The sequence below is a fragment of the Hypomesus nipponensis genome, chromosome 10, assembly GCF_054491055.1.
Source record: "Hypomesus nipponensis isolate SF chromosome 10, ASM5449105v1, whole genome shotgun sequence".
NCBI classification, from domain to species: Eukaryota; Metazoa; Chordata; class Actinopteri; order Osmeriformes; family Osmeridae; genus Hypomesus; species Hypomesus nipponensis.
This window is the reverse complement of record NC_140370.1, coordinates 12,834,308-12,852,814: the sequence shown is the minus strand read 5'-3', so window position 1 is coordinate 12,852,814 and position 18,507 is coordinate 12,834,308. Positions and strand designations below refer to the sequence as shown.

Sequence of the window (18,507 nt, the reverse complement as noted above, 5' to 3'; positions counted from 1 at the left end):
GTGTTATAAGCCTGCTTTAATTCTCCTTCCCTTCGATCCTAAAGCCTCAGTAAGTTGCTGGTGGGGAAGATCTGGACAGTGTGTGTGTGTGTGTGTGTGTTGGGCCATGAGCCTCTCCATATATCTCAATCCTGTATTGAGCCTGTGTCATGTGACCTGTTCCGTAGATCATGTCCCCACCGCATGCGCTCGGGTCGATGCCCTACGTTCCCATGGTTACCCCCGCGAGGCGCTGCGCCTGGCGGTGGCCATCATAAACACGCTCCGCCTCCAGCAGCAGAGACAGATGGACATCTACAAGCACCAGAAGAAAGGTAGCGCCCCCTGCCTGTCTGGAAGCTGAAAGGAAACGTTTGCTGCCAGTAGTTCAAAGGGTTCACTCCCATTAACAAGTCTAATTTGTTCTCCGTCAACTTGATACTCGGTTACTTGTTAATTGAAAGCAGAGTAATTAGACACCTTAACACATCATCATGACTCATCATCATGACTAACCCTACCACTTATTCAAAAATATGATTCAAAAAATCGTAGTTTAAGTGGCTTCTGCTAACATTAAAATGCTTTGTCAGAGTGTGGATACGTGATATTATAAAAGGCCGTGGTTATGTCCTGCAGCCCAGTCCTCTTGGTCTAATGGTAAACTCTGTGTCCCCTCGTCAGAGCTGCTCCAGAGAGGTCTCACCTCCACCACCAACCTGGAGGGCTGGGTGGGCCACCCCCTGGACCCCATCGGCTGCCTGTTCGTCACCCTGACGGAGACCTGCCGCCTGGACGACGACAGCGCCATGGACACCGGAGGTACAGCGCAATACTCCTTTAAAGGCCATCTCGATCATCTCGGGGGCCAAAGAAAAGAGAGGCCCGCCTCTTATAACATCACGACGGCATCGCACACATGTACGCCGACCCAAGCACAACTTGGCCTGACCTAAATTGCCCGCTTCATCGCAAATTGGAAACCCACTGGAAGTATATTTAAAGCACTGTGCCCGGGGATGCGAGGGCATCTGTGAGGTCAAGCAGCCTGTTTACGTTTCCCCTCCCCCCCCCCACAGAAGTGAGTGTACCTGCTGAGTCAGTGTCCCTGCAGCCCCACACACAGCCGGCTCATCCATGCCACTCAGCCCAGATCAGATCCCAATACAATAGAGCAGATATCTGTACAAGCTGACCCCCCCCCACAGTGGAGGCTATAAACATCTAAGAGATGAATGGCTTAGCAGCTGAGAGGTCATTCAGCTCTCTCTGGAGGGGGGGGGGAGAGGGGGGGCACATGTATATAATCAATCAGTATTTGCATTCCATACATGCATCCTCGAGGCTAGCGGAGAGCAGGGATTTGGTGTGGCCTATTGTCTCCAAGCAACAGGGAGGCATTGTGAGATGGAACAATACTGCCCGGTGGTACAGGGATTGGGGCCTGTGTGTGTGTGTGTGTGTGTGTGTGTGGGTGGGTTTGAGGGAAAGAGTGTTTCTTGGATACGGAGAGAAAGGTAGGGAGAGAGAAACAGAGGGCGACAGAGTGTGTCTGTTGCATCCAGACCATGGTGTGCAGCCCCTGTCAAACTCCTTTGTTTGGCTCTGGTGAGCAGCTGGAAACATCTGGTGTGGGGGCAGGGCCTATCTCGAGCTCCACCAATCAGCAGCGGCCATTATCCACATGGCTTAACAACAACTGCAGGCCAACAAAACCCCAACACCACTGAGAAACAGCCCTTTGTGTGGTAATAGTTCTACTATTGGACAGAAACGGACTCAACTCAATGCTAAAACCCTAGAGTGTCCTCCCTCACCTACCGTACTAACCCGAGTGCTGTTAAGAAGGTTGGTTCAGTTCACTAGCTTACACCGTCTGGTGGAAGTTGTTGTGATCCAGTGTGATTATGGGAGATTCCGTGTGTGCAGACACACACACACACAGACACACTGCCCACAGTAATAAACAGGATTGTCCAAGGATCATTCGCAGGAGGGATTTAAGAGTGGTGAGCTGCTGGTTGGGTCTGAGTCCGTGTCAACAGATGTTAGTGTTTTTCCCATGGTGCGTATTGTATGTGTGTGTGTGCTTGTGAAAGAGTGTGTGTGTGCGTGTGTGTGTGTGTGTGAGGCTGGCATCTACAGCTGGCCGTACCAGGACTAGTAGAGAAAGAGAAAGGGACTACAGTAGCATCTGTTCTCAACAGCACCTTTCAGGCAGCAACAAAAACCGCGAGACGGCCATCTTGGATTAGCATTAGCACCAACCAGTGCCACGTACAGTAGCACGGCGCTAACCCCACTAGCATTGGATGCCATGTGATAGCAGCCAAAGTCCAGTCAAGTCCAACTTGACATAAACACGCTTATGTAATAAGGGATAACGAGGCTGGATGAACTAGGGCAGAACGCGAAAACTTAGAAGCTTCCCTGTTAAATAACTCTCACTCTCTCTATGTCTCTCTCTCTCCCTCTCTTTCTCTCTCTTTCTCTCTCTCTCTCACACTATCTCTCTCTCTCGTCTCAGACTCAGGAGAGCCCAAGCCCCCTGTCTACCACCACGTGCCCGTGTGGGGCTGCCCTGACGGCGGAGAGTCGTACCTGGCGCTGGCCCTGGAGGTGGCGCTCATGGGCATGGGCCAGCAGAGGCTGATGCCCGAGGGCCTGTATGCCCAGGACAAGGTGTGTCGCAACGAGGAGCAGATCGCGGCCAAGCTGCAGGAGATGGAGCTGGACGAGCTCCTGGTCCAGACCCTCCGCAAGCAGGCCATCCTCCTCCTGGAAGGTAGGGCTCTCTCTGTCGGATGTGTCTCTCTCTCACTCTTTCCCGCCCGCCGTCTCTCTCACGTATACTATCTCAGCCTTGAAACTCTTATCGTCGTGGACTAAAGGCACGGTTGAAACTCTGAACCCTCTCCGCCCCTCCCATTTTCCCTTCTCTTTCTCCATCCCTCTCTCTCTCTTTCTCCCCCTCTCTCTCTCTTTCTCCATCCCTCTCTCTCTCTTTCTCCATCCCTCTCTCTCTTTCTCCCCCTCTCTCTCTCTTTCTCCATCCCTCTCTCTCTCTTTCTCCCCCTCTCTCTCTCTTTCTCCCCCTCTCTCTCTCTTTCTCCATCCCTCTCTCTCTCTTTCTCCATCCCTCTCTCTCTCTTTCTCCATCCCTCTCTCTCTCTTTCTCCCCCTCTCTCTCTTTCTCCATCCCTCTCTCTCTCTTTCTCCATCCCTCTCTCTCTTTCTCCATCCCTCTCTCTCTCTTTCTCCCCCTCTCTCTCTTTCTCCATCCCTCTATCTCTCTTTCTCCATCCCTCTCTCTCTCTTTCTCCATCCCTCTCTCTCTCTTTCTCCCCCTCTCTCTCTCTTTCTCCATCCCTCTCTCTCTCTTTCTCCATCCCTCTCTCTCTATTTCTCCATCCCTCTCTCTCTCTTTCTCCCCCTCTCTCTCAGGCGGTCCGTTCAGTGGCTTGGGCGAGGTCATCCACAGGGAGAGTGTGCCCATGCACACTTTTGCCAAGTACCTGTTCTCTGCCCTGCTGCCCCACGACGCCGACCTGGCTTACAAGCTGGCCCTGAGAGCCATGAGGTTAGATCGGATCCCCAACCAACTGAAACACTAGTTAATGACAGCGTGTGTGTGTTTGTGTGTGTGTGGCTCCATAAGGTCTAGCCATGAGGTTAGATCGGATCCCCAACCAACTGAAACACTAGTTATTGACAGCGTGTGTGTGTTTGTGTGTGTGTGGCTCAGTGGAAGCCCATGCGTGCATAGTCCCCTTCTGCACTACTGCTGTGTCATTACCCACTAGACTCCTCAGGGCCCAGGGTAGTACAGATCAATAAATCAGCTTAGCACTGAACACACATACACACACACACACACAGGCATGATTTATCTAACCACTGTGGTGTTTCTAACCTCGGTTCATTGTGTGCGCGTCACCAGGCTGCCCGTGCTGGAGTCGTCGGCCCCCTCAGGGGACATGGGGCACCCCCACCATGGCATCTCCATCGTGCCCAGCCGCTACCCTCGCTGGTTCACCCTGGGCCACCTGGAGTCCCAGCAGTGTGAGCTGGCCTCCACCATGCTCACCGCAGCCAAAGGTCAGCTACACAGCCACGCGTCCTCACCCCCAGACACACACACAGCTCCACCCAACGGCGTGAGACGGAGCAGTTGTTTGTCGAGATGTGTCCAGTATGTTTCTACTCTGACCCCCCCCCCCCTCTGCCCTGGTCGTCCAGGTGACATGTTGAGGTTGAGGACCGTCCTGGAAGCCATCCAGAAGAACATCCACTCCTCCTCGCTCATCTTCAAACTGGCCCAGGACGCTTTCAAGATCGCCACCCCTGCTGACAACCCCCCAGACATCACACTGCTCAATGTAGCCCTGGAGCTGGGCCTGCAGGTACGTAGCTCTGCTGGAGAGAGAGAGAGAGAGAGAGAGAGAGAGAGAGAGAGAGAGAGAGAGAGAGAGAGAGAGAGAGAGAGAGAGAGAGAGAGAGAGAGAGAGAGAGAGAGAGAGAGAGAGAGGAGAGGGAGAGGGAGAGGGAGAGGGAGAGGGAGAGGGAGAGGGAGAGGGAGAGGGAGAGGGAGAGAGAGGGAGAGGGAGAGGGAGAGAGAGAGAGACTGGAGGACAGAGTCTGTGCATTCATTGTTTGTGAAAGAGAAGCTGGAATAGTGTGTGTGTGTGCATGTTTGGATGTGTGTTTATGCACACGCGCGCGCATGTGTGTGTGTTGTCTCCATCCTTGCCTAACCTGTCTGGCTGTGTGTGCAGGTGATGAGGATGACCCTGTCCACCCTGAACTGGAGACGGAGGGAGATGGTGCGCTGGCTGGTCACCTGTGCCACCGAGGTGGGCCTGCGCGCGCTGGTCAGCATCCTGCAGGGCTGGTACACCCTCTTCACCCCCACCGAGGCCACCAGCATCGTGGCGGCCACCGTCATGTCCCACACCACCATCCTGCGCCTCAGCCTGGACTACCCCCAGAGGGAGGAGCTGGCTAGCTGCGCCCGCACCCTGGCCCTCCAGTGCGCCATGAAGGACCCCCAGAACTGCGCCCTCTCTGCCCTCACCCTCTGCGAGAAGGACCACATCGCCTTCGAGACGGCCTACCAGATCGTCATCGACGCCGCCTCCACCGGCATGACGTACTCGCAGCTGTTCACCATCGCCCGCTACATGGAGCACCGCGGCTACCCGCTACGGGCCTTCAAGCTGGCGTCGCTCGCCATGACGCACCTGAACCTGGCCTACAACCAGGACACGCACCCGGCCATCAACGACGTCCTGTGGGCGTGCGCGCTCAGCCACTCGCTCGGCAAGAACGAGCTGGCCGCCATCATCCCCCTGGTGGTGAAGAGCGTGCACTGCGCCACCGTGCTCTCCGACATCCTGAGGCGCTGCACCATGACGGCGCCGGGCCTGGCGGGCATCCCCGGGCGACGGAACTCGGGCAAGCTGATGTCGACGGACAAGGCGCCCCTGCGCCAGCTGCTGGACGCCACCATCAGCGCCTACATCAACACCACGCACTCCCGGCTTACGCACATCAGCCCTCGGCACTACGGCGAGTTCATCGAGTTCCTCAGCAAAGCCAGGGAGACCTTCCTGTTGGCGCAAGACGGGCACATCCAGTTTGCCCAGTTCATAGACAACCTCAAACAGATTTACAAGGGCAAGAAGAAACTGATGATGTTGGTACGGGAGCGATTTGGCTGACCCGGACTAAAACCTCACAGCCTTGACATGTAGGCGGACTAGTAGGGAAATACTTTCATCTGACTTTAATACTCAGTTTTATTATTTAAGTTTTTTTTGTTCTTTTGTCTTTTTTTTGGGCAAAGTCTTACTGTTTGTCTGTTTGTTATGTTGCTTTGTTTCTTCTTGTGAGCAAAAAAAAAATTGTTCACCACAACTTGTATTCAGTCTAAGAAAGAAGACAAGAGATGTTGAAAACATGGAGGTGGAACATACGGATGAAACCAAATGACAGATGTGGGACTTTGAACCAGGGCATGCTTTCTGCTGTGGTTGAGCTTCGTTTTTTTTTTAAGATAGATACTTCATTCCAAAAACACTGACACACACTGACACACTGTTACTGTCATACCTCGGTCACACGCAGAGGGTCAGCTTTAAGTGAGACTAACAAGGTCTCTAGTTTGGGACAGACTAGTGTGGACCAGGCAGAGGTAGAGCTAGCATGTGGTGTGTCCCCCACCCTGACCTCCTCCACCACCCTCCCACTGGCACATAGACTCCCACACCTCAGTCCCCTCAGCGCTGCCACCTGTCCTCCACCTCCCCTGGGTGTATGTCAAACTAAATGACCACTTTGTGGCTTCTGAACAGTGTTTGTAATATATCCCAGAGCAATAGATTGGCCAGTTTTGCTAATCTGGGAGTGGTAATCCACCATGTGGGTCTGGCATTGTGATGTCTGCTGTTGTCTGGGTTTTTAGGTTTTCAGCATAAAGTTGAAATATCATAGCTGAAAAAAACATCTGGTCTTTTTGAAATCCAGATGTGTATTAATCTATACCTGTAGACAATATGGCTGACGGCGCTGGGTCACCCCACCTGAGCTGACCTGACTCAACCCACCGTCTGCCCCTGTGGCAGTGTCACTGCAGTTACAGCTTGACCTGGAGCATTAGTACTATTATTATACAAGCACTTCAACAAAATGGACCTCCTCTATACATTGTGTCTTGCTTGAGCAATTATTTATCAAAAGTTAAGAACTGTGTGTGAACAAGTTAGGAAAATGTACACACATACACACATTAGTTAGTATATTTAAGATACTGGCAATATAGATGGAGAGTCTGGGGGTGAACTCGTCTTGGCAATGAAAACCGTTCCATGTTTGCTTCCACATTCCACGAGAGCTAGTGAGCTTCACTCTACCAAGATAGTCTCAATAGCGGCCTGAGTAATCAGACCCTCCATTAGGAACAAGACCACAATTAAGAATGAAAAGACAAATACGACTGAAAGAAAGAACGCAAAGAGAAAAGAGATGCTAAACTCAGTTCTCAGGGAAATCACATAAGAAACAAAACAAAAAGTAGTAGCATTAAGCATTTAAGATATTGTAAATACGAAAGTGTCAATTCAGAAAAATTGTAAAGTTATAATTATTTATCATAACTGTATGTTTTTTCGTTCTGTTTTTTGGGATACTTGAATATGTTGTGGTGGGCTGGGAATGTGAGAACGCAAAGAGGAAGACATTTCTCAGGTGCTCCTGTGTACATCTCTTTGATTTTTTTTTCTATAATTATTATAATTATCATTATTTGTATGTTTTACTGCTTAGGATTTTTGCAAAGTGTTTTCTAAGAGGAAGCATGTTGTTTGGAGATTAGATTAAAAAAAAAGGCTTAAAGTTGTGAATGGGAATGAAACCAGTCTATGCAGATCCACTTGAAGGTTTGGTCACTTTCGCCCCCCCCCCCCCGCCCCCTGGCCCCGCCCCCCTGCCCCATCCCAAGGAGACATGTAGGAGCACTCTAGTTCTGTCACTAGAGTAAGGGGACTGTTAAGAGGGCCGCAGCATGTTGATGTACGATGTATGTTGCCAGTCTACATATGCTGCATTTTGGGGTGACAGACCTTTGCCTTTTTGTGATCGATAAAAAAAAAGAAAAAGAACAACAACAACAAAAAAGACAACAAAAACATATTTTCTTTCGGACTCAAGCCTTTAGTGTCTTCTCACAAAACTAGTGTCAGGACAGGGCCTGGCGCTTTAACAAGTGTATAAGTGAGATCCTCAGTCTAAATACAAATGACAAACAAGAAAACAAATACAGTAGCCCACGGTGGTCAATAGGGGAGCTAGCAGAGAGTGATGAACGAGGACCAGTGTGTGTTCCCTGTGTCCTCTCGTTTTGTTTATCGCTTAAATCCGTTGTGTTGACATGAAAAGCTTGGTTCCGAGTGAGCTGACTGCTCCAGTGTGGTTTCTGCTGTTGAGTCAGACTGTTCCTCCTCACCGCTGGTCTTTCCCCCCCTCCTTACTCCCTCCTCCCCCTTCATACTTCGGCCATATGACTCTGCCGAGTCATGTGACAGTCGGCCAACTAGTCTGCCGGCCAGCCTGTCGGTCTAACGGTTCTGTGATTGCAGCAACAACCTATGTTGTCAAACCACCCAGTCCTGTCTCACCATCCCATGCTCCTGCTTTAGTTACAATGGAAGGACAGAACCCACCGCCTGTCTGTCTAGAGGCATGCCTGCTGTCGATCGTGACAGGCTGACGGGGCTGTCCTGGCCTCAGTGCTTTTTACAGGCTACATTCAACACAGACATTTAGGTCTCGCTGTCCGTCAGTGCAGCAGCATCACCCAACAAACCGAATTGAACCGCATTGCTCTGGAATTTTCTTTCTCTCCCTCCCGTACTCTAAATGTCTATGTGTTAACTGTACCAGTGTTTTGACCTGTCCCTAGACGTTAGACGAATAATAATCGCTGGTAGAGATCGTTCACTAGTTCATCTACTGTTTGGATTTGCTTTTTGTTTTTTTATTTTCTTAATTTAAGGGAAAAAGTGTTTGTTGCCTCTTTGTGCTACTGACTTATAAAAGGTATCCAGTATTTGTTGCCACAGAAGTATAGTTCATCATCAACACTTTTTTGTTTTGTTTGTGCGACCTCTTGAGCTAATGTCTATAAAAGGAAGATTTATGACTATTTATGTAACGATACTACCATTTTATATGATTTGTGTTGGAATCTCAGTGCTTTTCTATGAATAAAGTGTGAAACACGCTTCTGCTTTATGGTTCATTTCCTAGTTTACTATTTGACGACCCTCACCTCATACTGCCTAGCAACTCTGGTCAAAGATGTTACCGTGGTAACCTTGGTTCTTTAAAGTGGAGAAGGGGATGTCATTACGCGTGTCTCGCCTGAAAAAGAACCAGTAGAATCCCACTCTGTTTCAGTTTGAGCTCCGATTCCTTCTCTAATCAGACTTCATTCCGAAGCCTCATCTCTCTCCCATTCTTATTCATTAGGAGAATACATGGAGCTAACCGGCCAATCAGGTCATAAAGAATCCTAAGTGCGGTTGAGAGGCAGGCAGCACGTATCAACCTAGATTGATTGGCTCTTTAAATGAGCTTATTAATTATCCCAGCAGTGAAAGAAGCAGAAGCAGTGAGCAGATCACTAGTCATTCTCATTCTCTTAACACCAGAACCCGTCTCTGCTACTGCCACGCCTAGAGGAAAGAACCCGAGGGTGTAGTCTCTCCTCTTCTCTCTCTTTTGGGATTCAGCAACCACATACAAAGACGGGAACATGCTTCACCCTGTGGTGAGTCTTAATCCAATGTCCTCAAATGACAATGGCGTCCCCTGGGTCAAATGGCGGATGTTCAGGTTGGCATGTGAGAGGCCTGGTTTTAGACTCAGGCACTTGCGCCGGTGCTGTGACTCATCCAAACTGACATTCATTCCTGGAGAAGCTAGTGTTGTCGTCAGGAGCCGGGGAACAGACCCCCCCCCCCCCCCCCCCCCGCCAGCAGTGCAGCAGCTGATCTGTTAACAACTGTAAACACCATGAAGGCCCACATGTCAGAATGATAGCTAGCTAGCGAACACGGCTGGTGTTACAGACAGGCACAATGCTCCATGGACCTTACTGTGCAAACTGTATTCGCTTGCACGTGTGTGTGTATGTATGTGTGTGTGTGTGTTATCTAACCATGAGGGAGTCCTTCACAGATGGGCTATGTCGTTGTGTTCTGGACAGCAAGCAGCAGTTCGTTCACCCCAGAGAGAGTGAGTGTGTGTGTGTTTGTGTGTGTCCAATCTGTGAGTAGAGTCAGCCTGTCTGTTGAAATATGGATGCGGGGCCCCTGTTAGCTCTGCTGGGGAGTGCTTGTGCTGCTGTGGAGAAGCTGATGTAGTTGAAGTGACATGGAGGAGGCGAGACAGAGGAGTAATTGGTGCTCATACCTGGCTGCTGTGTGGCGCCTGCCTCTGCTGGGTCTGTCAGAGGGAGGGGGGTCGAGGTGGGGGCGGGTTGAGGGAGGAGATAGGGAGGGGTTGGGCATTGAGGTGAGACAAGACATGTAGGTTGTTTGTGTGTGTGTGTGTGTCTGTGTGTGTGTAGGTGAGCGTGCGTGCGTTTGGACTGAAGGCAGGTGTTCTGGAACGGAGCTGTACGATCATTAGTGCTGGACGCCGGCCGCAGTCGGGACCTACAGGCGGTGGAAGTTATCTCTGTGCTGGAGCCCTCGTGAATCCATAACTCACCCTTCGAGAACACCATACTGCTAGTTGGCAGATGGGTTTGTAAGAAAGTTCTAGGAGTGTGCGCTCGTATTCTCCCCCACCCCCCACCATCTCCCTCTTCATGGGATGAGGGGTTCTGCTGTCAAGAGCCTGGTTCTTCGGGGAGCTGATTTGGAGAGCTTTGTTCTGGTGTTCTGATTTCCCAGCCAAGCAGCCAGTAATTGGTGTGCATGTGTGTGTAAGCCTGTGTGTGTGCATGCCCACACGTGTGTATCCGTAACCCGTGGTTTTATAAAAGAACAACAACCTGAGCCCGACGGACGGTGCAAGTCGGCGACTTCACAAAGATGGCCCCTCCCTCCGCCGCAGAAGACGGCGAGGTCTCCCCCTCCGCAGCACAGCACAGCCTTCCTCTCTTCCTCCGCAGTCCATGTGGAACACTGAGAGGCTCCCTTCCAGTGCCTCCAGTTTGGGGGTCTCTCCATCAGCCCCCCTATGTTAATATTACCAATCAATCTCCGTCACGCCGGTCTCATCGACTCCCCGTTGATAAAGCGCTGATAGTGCCACAGCCTGACAGATGATGTACAGCCCACTGTCTCCCAAAGCAGATTGGATTTTCAGGCTTGCTGATTTGGTGAGAGATTGAGTGTGACCCACAAACACACACACACACACACACATGCTCCACACAAATACACACACATACACAAACCCATCCTCTGCTCCCCCAGTCGAGCTTTTAAAGGAGGCCTTGGGGATAGGGGGCGTCCTTTATTCTTGAAGCACAGATTGGCTGCCACCCCATGAGGTAAAGTATCTATACATAGACAGGCACAATACACACACTAACACACACACACACACACACACACGCGTCTTTGTCCTTGCACTGTCTTGCTGAGTGACAGCATCCTTGCCCCTGCATCTCTAATCAGCAGATTGATTTGTGATTTTCTTTCATTCTTCTGATTTCATCCCTCTATGCTCCCTGAGGCTTGTGGTACCTCACAGCACAATCATGGCTGGCCTAATCCAGCAATATCCAAACAATGGGGACGTTTGTGGGCCAATGCAAAGCATAGCAGCAGCTGCTGGCTCAGGAGTCCCCCATCCCTCCATCCATCCCTCCATCCATCAGTCCATATATTGACTCATTTGTTTATCTGTCACATCACCCAACCCCAATTCCGGCCTACTCAGTAGATCTACAGTATAGCTTTCCTTCCTTTCCTTTTCATTAATATGATGACAACATACAGTTTCTAAGTCCCCACCTTTACCAACAGGCCACCTTCAAGACAAACCCCTGTCCATGTTCCACACAACCAGTGCCAACTGACAAACCAACAATGGTCATGTGATGTTTTTATGGAATCCTATACTGACCCGTCCAACAACAAAAACAACTGGATTTACTGAGATGGATTTAGCTCCTCTGCTTAGTCCATCGCTTTCAGAGGAAAACACCATTTGGGATTAACAATTTATTAAATCTTGTGTGAAACACGACCATCATGATAATAATTCCAGGGATTCTATTTGAAGACAAATCAGTGATGCAAATGCTTTCCTTTCTACTTCAAAACTATTTATTTGGCGTTGTCAAAATCCATAAAGATGATTGGACAGGGGTGTGTTTACATCAACATGCACCCTACCCAATCCTGTAAACCCAATTCTGTGATTGGTAGAGGTATGGCTTATTTGTTGTCACCAGTCAGAATGAAACTGTATGATGTGAACAGGACTGTTGTTAAACACTCTGATCTCACTGGATTCCCTGGTCCCTGGATAAAATAACATGGATCAACATGTAACAGGAATGCTACTAGTCTGTAGACCGACCGTTTACATTGTGGAAGAAAATGCGATTTCCTGTGTGCTTACATTATTCACTAATCAAAAGAACTAGTCATTGGACACTAGTTAGTATGTTGTCATGTAAGCTTGCTATTAATAAGAGTAGATTGTGTCAGGTTTAATATATGTTCGGGATCAGGAGAAAGTACTGGTTAAATGTTTCCTTGTGACTACAAGGAGAGCTCCAACTATGAACTCTCTAGTCTGAGTGGTCATGTGTTGGGAGCTGTGAATCTCTTTCTCTGAGACTGTTGTAATGTCATCACTGCCTGACTGTCACTATCTATGTTTACATTCTTGTGCCCTATAAAAGATGGTCCTCCGGCCTTCAGAGCCGAGAGAGACATGATTGAGACCTAAGCCTGGTGTGGAAAACTAGAATTAATGGGGAAAGCTTTCTATTGCACCAGGATAGGCCGACTTGAATTGTGATCATTGTCACACCTATAGCTTTAGTTTCACATCTATAAAGTGAGTTTGACTTCATAGAGGCTTCCAAGGCGTTGAACAGTAACAAGATGAAGCACTGGGACAATAACTAATGACTCATTGAATATAAAAGAATTTTATTCAAACATTTGAAATTAGGAGCACTGTACAGGTCACAATATAATCCATCTTCAATTATGTAAGAAAACAAGACACATTAATGCTTCATAGTCCAGAAAAGCCAGAACTGCATTTCAGCATGGATCATCACGTAAAATTTTCAACACAGTATATTTGAGGATTACCTCATGTAACTCTATTCATACACTTGTTTTTCTGAGGTGCACTACCACTGATGAAAGAAGCAAAGATTTTGGGTACAGATATTAAAAAAACATTTCCTAGAAATAACATTTCCTGTAATTCAACATCTTACTTTAGGCCTGGGATTATTCATTTTCGAACGGAAATAATCTATACACGCACAAAAAGTAATTTCACATCCTGTAAACCTTCTTCGGCAAATATTCTTTATAATGGAATATGATTATTTAATAATAACCTGGTCAGTGTGTTGTGTGAAGACATGATGACCTCCGCATTATCCTTAAGGTATAGTAAAAAATATGTTTTTAACCAAAAGTGTTGACAAAAAGTAACTGAATTAGTATTCGGTTGTTATGCGGTTACTCTGCTAGCAAATTTACTGTGGACAAGAAAGAACAACGTCTTAAGCTGCAGCTAAACACTGCACATAGAAATAGCATAAGTGTCATGTTTTGAAATGTAAATTATGCTATACATAATACATTTCTATCTGAGGGACTCCATAAAAGTTGTGCCTGTCTGAACTCCAGTCTGGGGAAGGAAGGTGGTGCTGGGTTACTTGTGTTTGAGCATCTGGCTGGAGTGGGTATGGACAGCTTCTACAAAGGCTCCCACACTCTCAGGGTCCATGTCTGGGTACAGGCCATGGCCCAGGTTGGCGATGTAGCCTCTGGTGCCAAAGCCTTCAACCATCTTCTTCACTATCTCTGATATACGCTCCTGTCCAGAGACAGAGCGAGAAACAGAGAAAAAAGCAAGAAATAAAAAAGCAAATGCAAATGAGCTTCCCCTCAAACCAGTCTGTTAACGTGTTGTATATGAGTATTAGATGAAGACAACATTGTGTTGGATAACAGTCACGAGTCTCACCTTAGAGGCATAGAGAGCACATGGGTCCATGTTACCCTGGAGACTGACCTTTCCTCCAGTTCGCTCCCTGAAAACACACACACACAAGGTTGTTAACATGACGGTCAAACAACAGGGTACCAAGACAGAATATACAGTTGATTGTTGATCTAACACTTGTTTCCTATAAATAAAGAGAGAGAAAATGACTCATGACATAACTAGCACGTTTCCAAATATTGGCTTTCCCCCTCACTTTCTACAGCCTGGAGTAATGATGAACACTATTCTATGAACAGGGGTCAGTAACCATCGATCCCCCGTCTGATCTGCACACATGCTCTGGGTGAGACCCCCAAACCAATGACCGTCAGTTATGGTTAGCTTGACGGATCGGTGTGTGGATTTGGTGTGCGTGTTTTGTGTGTGTACCGTGCAGAGCGTGGGTCAATGGTCCAGTCCAGGCCCACCACATCATAATGAGACTCGGAGAGGTCCTCCAAACCATAGTGGCCATCCTTTGCAAACACAATCTGGGACAGGGCAGAAGAGGAAAGGGGTAAGAGTCAGACTCCTACCAGCAAGAGAAACTAGCATGTCATATATTTGGTCCTTTAGCGCCATCTGTTGATGGAACATGGAATAACACTATGGTACTTTATGAAAGGCCTCTTGTTTTGTGTGTGTGTGTGTGTTAGGGCTGGGCGGTATGGCCTAAAATGTTTATCACGGTATAATTCGTAAGAACTGACGGTATCGGTATTCATCACAATATATTAGTTATTCTTAAAAAGTCATGACAATGCAATCCGCGCTGCAGCGGCTAATCTACTGCACTCGGACGGATTTGGATTGGGTAACTCTGGTGTGTTACTGTCACAAGTTGAATTTTCCAAATTTTGCAGCGTTTAATTGCCACGGAAGATTGACTTCTCAGTAGCCTACCCGTTCAACAGTAGCCTACGTTTATGGGATCGAAAAATTTTTTTAAATATTTTTTGAGTTAGCTCTACCTATAAACAATTATTACATGGCTGAATACTCGATTCTGTTGGCCTACAATATGTCAAAATCCATATCATGGCACAAAGCAATACCGGTATTCACATTCATACCGGTATACCGCCCACCCCTAGTGTGTGTGTATGTGTGTGTGTACATCTCTGAATGTCTATGGATGTGGAAGACGGTGTCTGTCTGTGCACCAACCATGGGAATGTCTTGTCCAGTCTCCTTGAGTTTGTCTTTGACCTTGCGGGCGATGTCTCGGAGGTAGGGCAGGGAGAACTCCTTAAATTCTACTGGCCCCAGACAGCCTGCGTGGGACTCGAACACCTGGAGGGCCTGAGGGTCACGGAATATCAACGGGATAAATAAGGGGCCTGTAACGCAGGCCTACATAGTATTTCATCTGTTGTGTTGCTTGTGTAGCAATGCTCTCGTGTCTTTGAACTCACTGTCATTCTAAACTCATTCTCCCAGGATGTGTTGCATTACCTGCGCCCCCGCTGCCACTTGCCCCAGCAGGTACTTCACGATGACGTCGGTGAGCATGCCCAGCAGTTTGTGGCTGGCTTCCGGGTGGCGGTAGAGCCAGCGCTTGGCCTTGGAGTGGGTGGTGGAGCCCCCGCCCTCGATCATGTAGGCCATCAAGGTCCACTAGAACAGGATGGTGTTTGGGGTGGGGGGGGGGGGGTAGAGTTAGGTTTACTACTAACAGCAAAGAAGAGAGGGAGGCTAAGAGAGACAGAAACATAACTCAGAGCATATGTAGCGTCTGCTGCTCGACGACAGAGCATGGGCAGCTCGACGACAGAGTGTGTGGTGTGAGCGTAGCCGAGTCATCTCACCGGTGCTCCAGTGAACCCTATGAGGGGCACCTTGCCCTCTATCCTGTGGCGTGTCAACGTGATGGCCTTGAAGACATAGCCCAGCGCGGTGTGGACGTCCACCTGGGGATTCAGGAGCTGCAGGTCCTCTGGTTCCTTCAGGGGTTCGGGGAACGTGGGACCCTTTCCTGGAAGCATCTGCACCTCCATACCCAGAGCCTGGGGAGAGGAGGATGGAGGGGAGACATGGACAGAGAGAGACAGAAGTAGACAGGGGTGTAATTATGGAGTGATGAGGTGGGTTACTGGAGCATTTTAGCGACACATAGAGACACTTGTTGGAAAAAGGCATGCCATAGAAACCTCACCTGTGGGATGACCAGAATGTCAGAGAAGATAATGGCTGCATCAAACGGGAATCTTCTTAGTGGCTATGGAAGGAGTATGGGAGATGTTAACGGTGTTTTCAAAGCAAACATGCGTTCTAGAGTGCGTTCTAGAGTGCATTCTAGAGTGTTGCAGCGGTTAAGACTTTCAAGTGTTCTAGAAGTACATTGTTCTAAGTGTTCACCTGGAGTGTGAGCTCACAGCAGGCCTCAGGTGACCGGCATGTCTCAAAGAAGTCCTTCCCTGCTCTGGACTCCCGGAACTCTGGCCACACAGGAAGAACACATCATGTCAAATCCAGCAACACATTAAAACACATTCAAATCACCAAGCATTATTCCAGATATTAATGTGGACGAAAATGCCCTAGTCACTGCTACAATGGCAAGATACGTTTTGGCATAAGTTCCCTGCTCCTAAGGTTGCTTATCCCAATATGATACGTGTGTCCCCCTCCCACCCCCACCTGGTAGGTAGCGTCCGGCCTGTCTCATGCACCACACAGGCACATGGTGGACCTCCTCTCCACGTGCCGCCCTCAGGAACGCATCGTTCTGCAGCTGGGGGAAGTCTTTAGGCCTGCAGAGGAGGCACAGGTACTTGTGAAAAAGAGATGTGTTCACTTGTGGCGTAAACCATAGTGCAGCTGGAGAATGTGTTAACTGACATTCAGACCAAAAGGTGCACAAACTGATTAATGGAATAAATACTAAGATCTAGATTAGACTGATGGGTTACTGAATTAGTAGATTCATAGATGAATACATAAATTACAATGTAGCGTACATTATACGGTATGATTCATACATACCACACAATGTTTCAACTAACAATGATTCCTCACAATGAGCCATTCTAATCAGACAGAGCTGTATCCAGGGTTCTAAATGAACACCCGCCAAATGCGGGTTAAAATTCATTTGGGCGGGTGTTAATATAAACTCACTAGCCAGTTTGGCCGGTAATACATGAAGCATTACATGAATGATACATATGACTCTTCTCGGCATGGTTCTCGGTCATTTATCCCCCTGGCAGTAGCCTACTTCCTAGCTTCCCTTCGTTCTTCGTTTGCTTATTTTCATACAAAAGGAGTTTACACACTTATAAGAGCTGAAGACTTGGCGACACATACATTTTATGTTGTCTTGATTTGGGGTGTTTACAATGGTCATTTACGTTTGAAAGGATTGTAAATCTAGTTCTTCAAGTAAATTGTAGCAAACCGTAGTCAACTTAGATCAAATAAAACTTAATTTCCCAACAACAAAATTGTGGCTAGTGAAATTGCTGAGTGGCTAGTAACTATGGAAAACCACAAGCCACAGTGGCTGGTGAGCAAACATTTTAATGTCAGGCCCTGACTTGCATGTAAAAAAACGCTGAAGGCGCTAAAAGAAAGAAGTCAAGTGTGAACACGGTCCTAGTCACGTGTTGGTGATTTCACATACTCTTGCATCATACTTATCTGCTTCATTTTATTTAATTGTATGTATTTTTTATGCCAACAATGTTAATAAAATGATAAAATGCATTCAGTGAACTCATTGTTTTTATTTTCACCGGAAATAATTTGGCTTGTGGAAATTCTGATGGCTGGTGATCAAACTGTTTAACTTAGAACCCTGGCTGTATCACTCTGGACACCCACAGGAGGGTCCGAGGAGGAAGGCTGATTCCACAAGATAAGTCTGCTCTGTTATCAGCCCCCAACAGCGGAATAACGGTTGTGCAAAGCTATTGGGTGTCCGCCGTGTTGTGTCGCCATCGTTGTACAAGGTCAGGTAATATGCAATAAATAAATAAAAACCTGAGTCTTGACGTGCAGACCTTTCTAATCAACAATTAAATACAGAATCTCCCACAGGACAGTCAATCACTCGTATTGTTGTTGAAGTTGTCCCGTCTCACAATGACTTGACAGCCAACTAGCTATAATATTACCAAGCTCTACAGAGTTAGCTGGCCATCTGATTCGAAATACTATTGAACACAGTCGCATGCATTTAAGCGGTGAATGGAACATTTCGGGGAGAGAGAAAAAAAAACTGGTTGGGAGAAAACGGATAGAGGTAACTGACATCTGACTTCGGATTACTTTAAGTTACGTTAGGTTACATACGTATGGAAAAGAAAAACGGAGCAAAACTGTTAATAGTTTTTTGGTCTGTCCACAACACAAACTAGTTGTTGCTAGAAATTACGTGGTTAGCTATAGCTAACAATCCAATGCAGTCATATGGCAGATACTATAAAACCTATTGCGTTGCCTTGCTAACACATCTCGAAGGTTGAAATGGTTTTGTAGCTTACTGTAACATGTACAAAATAGATAATAGTAGCTACTTACATTATTAGATCGTTCTTGCTCATGGTGAGGTTTATTACTGAAGACTGTGAGATGCTGTTTGCGTTGTCAGATACACTTTGCTGCTTTACGTTATAAAAGCAGTCAAATTCTGGCACGCCCCTGTGCTACTCACAGGACGCGGCCATCTTGACCTAGTCATATGACCGATGCTGAACTAGTCATCGTTCTCTGAGATGAAGAGATTTCTGACTGAACAGGTTCGGTCTCCAGGCCAAATGATCT

At 47.9% G+C, this 18,507-nt stretch overlaps 2 protein-coding genes across 2 annotated transcripts in view; one reads left to right on the top strand and one right to left on the bottom strand.

Moving 5' to 3' along the window:
• zswim5 (zinc finger, SWIM-type containing 5) overlaps positions 1-7,435 on the top strand; it is a 37,288-nt gene extending 29,853 nt beyond the window's left edge. Inside the window, exons 7-13 of the mRNA XM_084708055.1 lie at positions 168-314; positions 664-801; positions 2,507-2,764; positions 3,424-3,559; positions 3,920-4,077; positions 4,219-4,382; positions 4,755-7,435. Coding sequence (XP_084564181.1) covers positions 168-314; positions 664-801; positions 2,507-2,764; positions 3,424-3,559; positions 3,920-4,077; positions 4,219-4,382; positions 4,755-5,699 — 1,946 coding nt within the window. The 3' untranslated portion in view covers positions 5,700-7,435. The remainder of the gene's footprint in view (positions 1-167; positions 315-663; positions 802-2,506; positions 2,765-3,423; positions 3,560-3,919; positions 4,078-4,218; positions 4,383-4,754) is intronic.
• Positions 7,436-12,642: 5,207 nt separating this feature from the next.
• Positions 12,643-18,426, bottom strand: urod (uroporphyrinogen decarboxylase). The gene is made up of 10 exons (XM_084706873.1): positions 18,265-18,426; positions 16,381-16,493; positions 16,099-16,178; positions 15,896-15,958; positions 15,549-15,746; positions 15,196-15,357; positions 14,908-15,042; positions 14,131-14,231; positions 13,720-13,786; positions 12,643-13,569 (listed from the first exon to the last, which is right to left on the bottom strand). Exons 1-10 carry the CDS (start codon positions 18,285-18,287, stop codon positions 13,405-13,407), a joined length of 1,107 nt encoding a protein of 368 aa, XP_084562999.1. The 5' UTR covers positions 18,288-18,426; the 3' UTR covers positions 12,643-13,404.
• Between the last annotated feature and the right edge of the window lie 81 nt (positions 18,427-18,507).

Coding starts and splice junctions, on each gene's coding strand:
- urod (XM_084706873.1), bottom strand. CDS start 18,287: ATGAGCAAGAACGATCTAATAAT. Junction 16,494..18,264: donor AGCAAGAACGATCTAATAAT/GTAAGTAGCTAC, acceptor CCTCCTCTGCAG/GCCTAAAGACTTCCCCCAGC. Junction 14,232..14,907: donor CTGGACAAGACATTCCCATG/GTTGGTGCACAG, acceptor GCCCTGTCCCAG/ATTGTGTTTGCAAAGGATGG.